The 12094-nt window shown below is 36.8% G+C and overlaps 1 protein-coding gene across 1 annotated transcript in view; it reads left to right on the forward strand.

The window, feature by feature from the left end:
* The window catches only part of SLC25A23 (solute carrier family 25 member 23), a 1355089-nt gene that overhangs the window by 610007 nt on the left and 732988 nt on the right, over positions 1-12094 (forward strand). Inside the window, exon 3 of the mRNA XM_044057174.1 lies at positions 3098-3185. Coding sequence (XP_043913109.1) covers positions 3098-3185 — 88 coding nt within the window. The remainder of the gene's footprint in view (positions 1-3097; positions 3186-12094) is intronic.

Raw genomic sequence — 12094 nt, forward strand, 5'->3', positions numbered from 1 at the left:
GTGCATCATTGACCTATCACACTGCTGTTACTAGTGATGACATACTAAATGCTTTAGTGACACAGTGAGTGCATCATTGACCTATCACATTGCCATTACTAGTGATGATATACTAAATGATTTAATGACACATTGAGTGCATCATTGACCTATCAAACTGCCATTACTAGTGATGACATACTAAATGCTTTAGTGACACAGTGAGTGCATCATTGACTTATCACACTGCCATTACTAATGATGACATTACAAATGCTTTAATGACACAGTGAGTGCATCATTAAACCATCACATTGCCGTTACTAGTGATGACATACTAACTGCTTTAGTGACACAGTGAGTGCATCATTGACCTATCACACTGCTGTTACTAGTGATGACATTCTAAATGCTTTAGTGACACAGTGAGTGCATCATTGACCTATCACACTGCCATTACTAGTGATGACATACTAAATGCTTTAGTGACACAGTGAGTGCATCATTGACCTATCACATTGCCGTTACTAGTGATGACATACTAAATGCTTTGGTGACACAGTGAGTGCATCATTGACCTATCACACTGCCATTACTAGTGATGACATACTAAATGCTTTAGTGACATGTTGAGTGCATCATTGACCTATCACATTGCAGTTACTAGTGATGACATACTAAATGCTTTAGTGGCACAGTGAGTGCATCATTGAACTATCACATTGCCATTACTAGTGATGACATACTAAATGCTTTAGTGACACTGTGAGTGCATCATTGACCTATCACACTGCCATTATTAGTGATGGCATACTAAATGCTTTAGTGACACAGTGAGTTTTTCATTGACCTACCACACTGCCATTACTAATGATGACTTACTAAATGCTTTAGTGACACGGTGAGTGCATCATTGAGCTATCACATTGCCGTTACTAGTGATGAAGTACTAAATGATTTTGTGACACAGTGAGTGCATCATTGACCTATCACACTGCCTTTACTAGTGATGACATACTAAATTCACACTGCCATTACTAGTGATGACATACTAAATGCTTTAGTGATAAAGTGAGTGTATTATTAACGTATCACCTTGCTGTTACTAGTGATTACATACTAAATGCTTTAGTGCCACGGTGAGTGCATCTTTGACCTATCACATTGCCGTTACAAGTGATGACATACTAAATGCATTAATGACATGACATGGTGAGTTCATTATTGACCTATCACACTGCCATTACTAGTGATGACATACTGAATGATTTAGTGACACAGTGAGGGAATCATTGACCTATCACATTGTCATTACTAGTGATGACATATTAATTGCTTTAGTGAGACAGTGAGTGCATCATTTACTTATCACATTGCAGTTACTAGTGATGACATACTAACTGCTTTAGTGACACAGTGAGTGCATCTTTGACCAATCACACTGCCGTTACTAGTGATGACATACTAAATGCATTAGTGACATGGTGAGTGCATCAATGACCTATCACACTGCCGTTACTAGTGATAGCATACTAAATGCTTTAGTGACACAGTGAGTGCATCATTGACCTATCACCTTGCCGTTACTAGTGATGACATACTAAATGCTTTGTTGACACATTGAGTGCATCATTGACCTATCACATTGCAGTTACTAGTGTTGATATACTAAAGGCTTTAGTGACACAGTGAGTGCATTATTGACCTTTCACATTGCTGTTACTAGTGATGACATACTAAATTCTTTAGTGACACAGTGAATGCATCTTTGCCCTATCACACTGCCATTACTAGTGATGACATACTAAATGATTTAGTGACATGGTGAGTGCATCACTTACCTATTACATTGCAGTTACTATTGATGACATACTAAATGTCTTACTGACACAGTGAGTGCATCATTGAGCTATCACATTGCCATTACTAGTGATGACATACTAAATGCTTTAGTGACACAGTAATTGCATCATTTACCTATCACACTGCCATTACTACTGATGACATACTAAATGCTTTAGTGATATGTTGAGTGCATCGTTGACCTATCACATTGCCGTTACTAGTGATGACATACTAAATGCTTTATTGACACAGTGAGTGCTTCATTGACCTATCATACTGCCGTTATTAGTGATGACATAATAACTGCTTTAGTGACACAGTGAGTGCATCATTGACTTATCACACTGCCATTACTAATGATGACATACTAAATGTTTTGGTGACACATTGAGAGCATTATTGACCTATCACACTGCCGTTACTAGTGTTGACATACTAAATGCATTACTGACACAGTGAGTGCATGATTGACCTATCACATTGCAGTTGCTAGTGATGACATACTAAATGCTTTATGACACACTGAGTGCATCATTGACTTATCACACTGCCATTACTAGTGATGACATACTAAATGCTTTAGTGACACAGTTAGTGCATCAGTGATCTATCACATTGCCATTACTATGCTAAAATACTAAATGCTTTATTGTCACAGTGAGTGCATCATTAACCTATCACATTGCAGTTACTAGTGATGACATACTAAATGCTTTAGTGACACAGTGAGTGCATCATTGTCCTACCACACTGCCGTTACTAGTGATGACATGCTAAATGCTTTAGTGACACAGTGAATGCATCATTGACCTATCACATTGCCGTTACACCTGATGACATACTAAATGCTTTAGTGACACAGTGAGTGCATCATTGACCTATCACACTGCCGTTACTAGTGATGACATGATAACTGTTTTAGTCACACAGTGAGTGCATCATTGACCTATCACACTGCCGTTACTAGTGAGAACATAATAACTGCTTTAGTGACACAGTGAGTGCATCATTGACCTTTCACACTGCCGTAACTAGTGACGACATTTTAAATGCTTTCGTGACACAGTGAGTGCATCATTGGCCTATCACATTACCGTTACTGGTGATGAAATACTAAATGCTTTTGTGGCACAGTGAGTGCATCATTGACCTATCACACTGCCGTTACTAGTGATGACATAGTAAATGCTTTAGTGACACAGTGAGTGCATCATTGCATCACTTTCCACATGCAGATGAGTCATTGCTTATTATCTGTGCCTTTTTGTTATAGGTCAGATTGATGCGTCAGAAATTCAGCATTCCCTCCAGTCTCTAGGCATTGATGTGTCCTTGCAACAGGCTGAGAAGATCCTGTTAAGGTGAGATGTTTCCTGTTTTCTAGAAACAATTCTCTAGCTGTCTTCATACTATTTATTTGTAGAAAGAGCCTTGCTTTTTGAGTGTTGCTTTTATTTTCACTTTATAAATAACAGAGATTCATAATTCCACGCAAGGCCATCGTTCTTCTTATGACTTTCATACTGTTGAATGTGTACTGGTACATTTTCAACAGAGAATTCTACATCCTGCAAACAACCAAGCAAAGGAGAGTGCATTTTGGAGGCTTGTCAATGGGCGGGTCTGCATTAGAATCTCGAAGGTTTAATGCTTCGAATCACTAAATATCAAACATTAGTGATCGAAACATTAAACCATCGAAATTCTAGTAGACCTTGTAAAAAAAAAAAAAAACAAGTAAAGGGTGTTTAGGCAGTGGGCAAGCCCCCCCTTCACCCCCCCCGCTACTTAAATATACCAACTCGAAGATTGCACTTTAATGGGGTATGGTCTGGAAAGGAAATATTTCCCTTTCCTACACTTTAGCATGATCTCGGAGTTGGTATATTTAAGTAGCGGGGTGTGTGGGGGGTGCAGGGGGGGCTTGCCACCCACCTACACTCATTAGTTTTTTGGGGTTTTTTTGGTCCTAAAAATATTTTTATAGGTGTTCGATCATTTAATAGTTCGATGCATACAGTTCGATGTTTATGCATTCGAACTATTAAACTTTCGCAATTATAATATAGACGCGTCAATGGGCACTGGTCCAGCCACAAGGTAGCCTACATACAAAATAACCATATGTCAAACTGTCAGATCATGAAAACAGAATGAACCTTTATGGTAAACCTTATAAAGGTATGATTATTAAAAGTATGATGTATAGCATATGTATGCAGTTAACAGAGGATCTATGCATGCTTAGGAAGTCATGGGGCTAACAACAGCGAAAAGATTCCTAGGACAAGGCAATTCTTGACTGCTATCTAGAATCTGTCTTTTTCCCCACTGTAGTGCAATCTTGGAGTTGTTATATTTAGTTGGGAGGGTTGTAGGGGGGTGTAGCCCCCCCCCCGCGTTGGTGTTTTGTTGTGTGGTTTTGCTCATGGTCACTAAGGGAGACTACTGTCGCTTTGCCATAGGTATATTTTTGCTTAAAAGTTTGTTCACTGAATAGGTCATTCGGTTATTAGTTGTTCAGTGAAGAGTTATTTGCTGAAATGCAATTCGACAATGTGATATAGACCTATACATATATATACACAGTATGTGTGTGTGTGTGTGTGTGTGTGTGTGTGTGTGTGTGTGTGTGTGTGTGTGTGTGTGTGTGTGTGTGTGTGTGTGTGTGTGTAGATTTTGTAATACTAAGTCTCTTAAAGTACATGACACTTCACTTATCTAAAGTGAACCTTAGGCCAATAAACTTCACCCAAGCATATTATGGAGTTTAATCAAGAACATCAAATAATGTATGACATGGAATAATTTCCATTTTGACACTATTGGAAAAATATAACATATCTTATAGATTATTATTACCCAATAAGACTTATTAGATAAACTTTTCTCCCTAAAATTCAACCTAAATATTATATTACATATCCATTGAATGTCTTCTAACTTCAGCCATTTTTTTTCATTTTTTCATACCCTCCAAGAACAACACCTAATAATTCAGTTTCCTTGCTTTTTATTAAAATGTATTTCTGCTTTTGTTATAACCTCTCCACAGCTGTTATTCATTTCCCTGTTAACATTAAGACCAGCATAATTTAACCACATCTCAGATTTGTTTACTACTTCTATCAACCATGCTTTACATTTTAGCAATTATAACTTTGCTGTCTGCATAAGGCCCCTTGTCAGTTCGGGTACCACAGGGCTGAGTCTTTGCTCCCCATACTGTTCAACATTTTTATTCATGACATTTGTGCTGGTACTAATAGCCCAACTGTCCTTCAGTATGCTGATGATATTATACTGCTAACCACAGCTAAGTCCCTCCAAGTACTCCAGGAAAATACCTTAAAAACTTTGTCTTCTATAGAAAGCTGGACCAACAATCCTCACTTCCTGCCAAATGCTAAGAACACCAAGTTATTGCTTTTTGCTTTTCACATCAAAGTATGTGTCCTATACAGAAAATCACTTCTCCATCAACTCATCAAACAACACTCCTGTTGGACTTGTGTCCCACAGAAAAGCTACTTGGTGTCATTATAGATAACTACCTAAAGTCTGATATTCAAATACAACATGCTATCAAGTAAACTAGCAGTGCCAAGTAAAAAAGACATCCTCTGCCTCTAGATATCTTTTACTTTCATTACTGTACACTAACCCATCTATACCAACCTTCCTCAGTCGCGACTAACAAAAATGGAACAGAGCTATAACAGGATAGTTACTTTCATCAGTAACCAGTCTGCAGAGCTATAACAGGATAGTTACTTTCATCAGTAACCAGTCTTCTAAATCCCACCATTTCCTAGCCTGAAAGCAGTTAGGCCAGCTAGAAATTCCACACTATCTCTCTGTCTCCCATTTAGCAACTGTTCACAATATAATTCACAAACCTCAAAACTGTCCTGCACTCCAAACCTTAGTGGAACCTAACACCACTGTACAATCACTGTATGTCATGGACAAGTTCCTATTAACCATACCTAAAGCTCAACTCTGCTGATCTGCCCTTGTACTCAAGTCATGTCTCCAAAATCTGGAATTCTATCCCTACTGCATTCGGACAAGGAACTAACCTATTCATATTTAAAAACTTGCTAAAGAACACTTCAAAAACATTTGGCTCAGTTCTTGCACCTCCCCAGGCTAGCCTATACCTCTCCAGGCTAGCCTACATGTCCCCGGGCGAGCTTACACCTCTCTAGGCTAGCCTACACCTCCCCAGGCTAGCCTACCTGGACCTAGACACACATTTATTACCCCTGTATACCTCAACAAAGCAATGTCTGAATGAAAAATTCCTACTGACTTCTATCATTTTGCCCTTCCTGCCACTTGTGTTCTCTCAATTTACCACCTGACAGTTTTCCCTGCAGCAACCTTCCATCTGACGCTCACTACCTCCTACATTTACTTTAATTAAACTGTAATGTTTTCTCGATATCACCTAACGAATGTACACTCCATTCACTTTTCTTTCTGCTTTCTACTTGTGTCTCCCATACCACCTCTCTGTTATTTCTTTCACTCATAAATATAAATTTGCTATTTGACATTTTGAACATCACTGTATGTGCCAAATTGCCTTGTTTTAATGTACAACGACTCTATATTTTAGTGATTGCAGATTTTTTTCTAGTATAGCTGCATTGCAGTTATTGTATGTCCATACTGCAACTTTAAGTTTTACAAATTTCTCTCTTATAAAAAATTTCACTGTTTTGTTACTGGAGCTTTTCTCCCTAGGTGTCCGCTGAAAAGCGGTCACCACAGTCTTGCCAGCCCTGATAATGAAAGCAGTAAATAAATACACACTGTCTGTATAAATATTTTGCTTTTTCTAATCTTTCATTTATATTTTATAAAAATACATTTGTTACTGTAGAAAGTAATACGCTGCTGAATGTGAACCCTGTCGCTTTCTGGTCTTGATTTTTATTTTGCCCATAATCCAGCCACCGACCACAACACTAACTATACTATTATTATACTATTATTATATTATTATATGCTGCTTTCAACAGATGTATTCTTTTCTCAATTTGATATGAGTTCATTATTCACCAAATTTGATCATGCGATATATTCTCAAATGCTTTCTTCATATTACATCCCACAAATCTCACTATACTGTCTTTTTCTACAATAGCGCATATATATATATATATATATATATATATATATATATATATACTACCTCTTTAGCAGTCATTAACATTTCCTGCAACTGCTTCCCTTTAGACCAAAATGCCTTTCTATCCATTCACTACTTAAGACATTTTTAATCTGATTTGCAAGATTCTCATAAAATATATAATTAGTATGTAGATGGTGTACAATACTTTAGATTTTCTTTGGCCTCCGTATTTTAATCCATCTTTATTAAAGCACTGTTTCAGTACAATATGGCAATTTAAATAAACAAAAAACAGTGTCCAACATTCCATGTAAACCACAAGCTGGCTGTTCCAGTCTTGAGCCCAGGTACCTTTACACACGTGATAACACATTTCTGATCTCCCTCTCCCAAGCTAGGCCTGCAGTTCTTTAGATTTCCTTTATCTCATTTCTTCCATATTAGTTTTATAACTCCTTAACATATTTTTTATCTTTAAAACTTTTCTCCATCCATTTGTTTAACACTTTCACAAAATACTTTTTGGTGTACCTCAATCTGTATATAAAATGTACAGTCCAAGCCGTCAGGCACAGTTGCTTATATATAGTTCATTTTCTTTAATACCGCCTGTACATCTTCCAGTTAAAGCCTTTTCCTTAAGACTTCATTGTTCTTTTCAATAACTGTATTCACTTTCTAGTCTGTTCTTCTATCAGCCTTCTTTCCTTCATTTAAATCTTTTTAAGTGCCTCACTACTTCTTGTTCAAATTTATTTTTGCTCATCTACTGTCGAAACGTTCCCCTTCATCATTCATTGCTTCTTAATGTTTTATTCCTAAATAGACACTTCTTTTCTCCCTTGAATTAAATATTGTTGTCTCCTGAACAAACCTTCAAAACATCTTTTATTTGCCTATGTATCTTTCTTTCATCATATAGTTATTTTGCTATAACATTCCCAGCATCTCTTCGATGATTTCCTTATAATTCCCCTTTTCCTATCTAAGTAATGCCTTTCTACTTCCATGTACACCTTTATTTCTTTTTATGTAAATCCCACCACTCTGTGCAATTACCATACATAAAGGTGTAGTTGCATTACCTTCCCATAACTGGTGCACTTCCCTTCCCAGTATTTCAAGATCCACATTGAATCCATTTCACTTTTTATTCCTTTCCCCTTTTGCTTTAAAATACTCTTGTCATTTCCTGTTGTTGACTAGATTCCATAATCGTTTGAGAATGCTGCCGTTATTTTAATTTTCCCACTGTGCATTTCTTTTAATGCTCTGGAGAATAACATCTTTTTCTCTTTCATTTTCTGATGTCATTACCTCTTCTACTACCTCTCTGTAAACATCCTACTGTCATAATTTCCTTTAACCGTTTGGCAATTGTTTATATTAGGACACACCAGCATGTGCAGTAGAATGCATCACCCATATGCCGTTGGTGGACATTTTAATTATAATCAGTAAATATAATTTTATCATTTTAAGCTGTTCTTTGTCAGGTTGGAGATTAAAAAGGCAGATGGCTTAATGTCCATTGGGGGTGGGCTTTGCCCCCTGTACCCTGCCACTGCCTAGGACTACCAAGCAGTGGAACTTTAAATTGTTTGTCACAGGAGGGGCAGCAGCCCCCTTGCTGGATGTGTGTAATCTTTCAGTAAGTCAGTAATGACATTTATGTGAGTTTCAGATATTTTCTATTTAAAACTGAATTTTTTTAGTCTTCACAAAATAAAATTAACATTTAAAAACAGCAACCATGCTTAACTGACCTCCACAGTGAAATGTCAATCAAGTTGGCACCTCCCACACTTGCACAAACAACGATGGTGTGTTGTAATTTAAACAGTCACCAACTTTCTTATATTCCTTGATAGGTTACTTTTCTTTCTAAGGTTATATTTCCTATAAAATCTGTCTCCATATTTACTACTATATGTGATGTAATTTGTTCAAATAAACCCTCTCTCTTTTTATTATCAGTGTATGAACATACTACACTAACTCTTACAGGAATATTTCTGTAAGCCTCTACTAGATATGCTCCTTGATTTTACAATTATATAGCTAAAACTGCATTATTGCTAACTCTTACAGGAATATTTCTGTAAGCCCGTACTAGATACGCTCTGTGATTTTACAATTATATAGCTAAAACTGCATTATTGCTAACTCTTACAGGAATTTTTCTATAAGCCTGTACTAGATATGCTCCGTGATTTTACAATTATATAGCTAAAACTGCATTATTGCTAACTCTTACAGGAATATTTCTGTAAGCCCGTACTAGATACGCTCTGTGATTTTACAATTATATAGCTAAAACTGCATTATTGCTAACTCTTACAGGAATATTTCTGTAAGCCCGTACTAGATACGCTCTGTGATTTTACAATTATATAGCTAAAACTGCATTATTGCTAACTCTTACAGGAATTTTTCTATAAGCCTGTACTAGATATGCTCCGTGATTTTACAGTTATATAGCTACAACTGCATTATTGCTAACTCTTACAGGAATTTTTCTATAAGCCTGTACTAGATATGCTCCGTGATTTTACAATTATATAGCTACAACTGCATTATTGCTAACTCTTACAGGAATATTTCTGTAAGCCCGTACTAGATACGCTCTGTGATTTTACAGTTATATAGCTACAACTGCATTATTGCTAACTCTTACAGGAATTTTTCTATAAGCCTGTACTAGATATGCTCTGTGATTTTACAATTATATAGCTAAAACTGCATTATTGCTAACTCTTACAGGAATTTTTCTATAAGCCTGTACTAGATATGCTCTGTGATTTTACAATTATATAGCTAAAACTGCATTATTGCTAACTCTTACAGGAATTTTTCTATAAGCCTGTACTAGATATGCTCTGTGATTTTACAATTATATAGTTAAAACTGCATTATTGCTAACTCTTACAGGAACTTTTCTATAAGCCTGTACTAGATACGCTCTGTGATTTTACAGTTATATAGCTACAACTGCATTATTGCTAACTCTTACAGGAATATTTCTGTAAGCCCGTACTAGATACGCTCCGTGATTTTACAATTATATAGCTAAAACTGCATTATTGGTAACTCTTACAGGAATTTTTCTATAAGCCTGTACTAGATATGCTCTGTGATTTTACAATTATATAGTTAAAACTGCATTATTGCTAACTCTTACAGGAATTTTTCTATAAGCCTGTACTAGATATGCTCCATGATTTTACAATTATATAGCTACAACTGCATTATTGCTAACTCTTACAGGAATATTTCTGTAAGCCCGTAATAGATACGCTCTGTGATTTTACAATTATATAGCTAAAACTGCATTATTGCTAACTCTTACAGGAATTTTTCTATAAGCCTGTACTAGATATGCTCCGTGATTTTACAATTATATAGCTACAACTGCATTATTGCCTTGCTTGACAGATGCTGCTATATCTGCATGTTACTCTTCAACAAGTTACAATTATTTAGTTTCCTCATAAAATCTCCAAGTGCCTTCTGTTTTCTTTGTTTAAAAATCTTGTATGTAATAAACAGCTAACGCCAGCATCGACCCTTTTGCTCCCCTGACATAGTATCATTCGTCACACTACTCATATTAGAAGATGGCTGTACACATTATATCAAGCCTTTTGGTCCCCTGACATAGTATCATTTGTCTCACTACTCGTATTAGAAGATGGCTGTAGACATTATATCAGGCCTTTTGGTCCCCTGACATAGTATCATTTGTCCCACTACTCGTATTAGAAGATGGCTGTACACATTATATCAAGCCTTTTGCTCCCCTGACATAGTATCATTCGTCACACTACTCATATTAGAAGATGGCTGTACACATTATATCAAGCCTTTTGCTCCCCTGACATAGTATCATTTGTCTCACTACTCGTATTAGAAGATGGCTGTAGACATTATATCAGGCCTTTTGGTCCCATGACATAGTATCATTTGTCTCACTACTCGTATTAGAAGATGGCTGTAGACATTATATCAGGCCTTTTGGTCCCATGACATAGTATCATTCGTCACACTACTCGTATTAGAAGATGGCTGTACACATTATATCAAGCCTTTTGGTCCCATGACATAGTATCATTTGTCTCACTACTCGTATTAGAAGATGGCTGTAGACATTATATCAGGCCTTTTGGTCCCATGACATAGTATCATTTGTCTCACTACTCGTATTAGAAGATGGCTGTACACATTATATCAAGCCTTTTGCTCCCCTGACATAATATCATTCGTCACACTACTCGTATTAGAAGATGGCTGTACACATTATATCATGCCTTTTGCTCCCCTGACATAGTATCATTTGTCTCACTACTCGTATTAGAAGATGGCTGTAGACATTATATCAGGCCTTTTGGTCCCCTGACATAGTATCATTTGTCCCACTACTCGTATTAGAAGATGGCTGTACACATTATATCAAGCCTTTTGCTCCCCTGACATAGTATCATTTGTCACACTACTCATATTAGAAGATGGCTGTACACATTATATCAAGCCTTTTGCTCCCCTGACATAGTATCATTTGTCTCACTACTCGTATTAGAAGATGGCTGTACACATTATATCAAGCCTTTTGGTCCCCTGACATAGTATCATTTGTCTCACTACTCGTATTAGAAGATGGCTGTACACATTATATCATGCCTTTTGCTCCCCTGACATAGTATCATTCGTCACACTACTCATATTAGAAGATGGCTGTACACATTATATCAAGCCTTTTGCTCCCCTGACATAGTATCATTTGTCTCACTACTCGTATTAGAAGATGGCTGTAGACATTATATCAGGCCTTTTGGTCCCATGACATAGTATAATTTGTCTCACTACTCGTATTAGAAGATGGCTGTACACATTATATCCAGCCTTTTGCTCCCCTGACATAGTATCATTTGTCTCACTACTCGTATTAGAAGATGGCTGTAGACATTATATCAGGCCTTTTGGTCCCATGACATAGTATCATTTGTCTCACTACTCGTATTAGAAGATGGCTGTACACATTATATCAGGCCTTTTGCTCCCCTGACATAGTATCATTTGTCTCACTACTCGTATTAGAAGATGGCTGTACACATTATATCAAGCCTTTTG

This window comes from Protopterus annectens, chromosome 15.part0, assembly GCF_019279795.1.
Source record: "Protopterus annectens isolate FY-2018-M chromosome 15.part0, PAN1.0, whole genome shotgun sequence".
Lineage (NCBI taxonomy): Eukaryota > Metazoa > Chordata > Ceratodontiformes > Protopteridae > Protopterus > Protopterus annectens.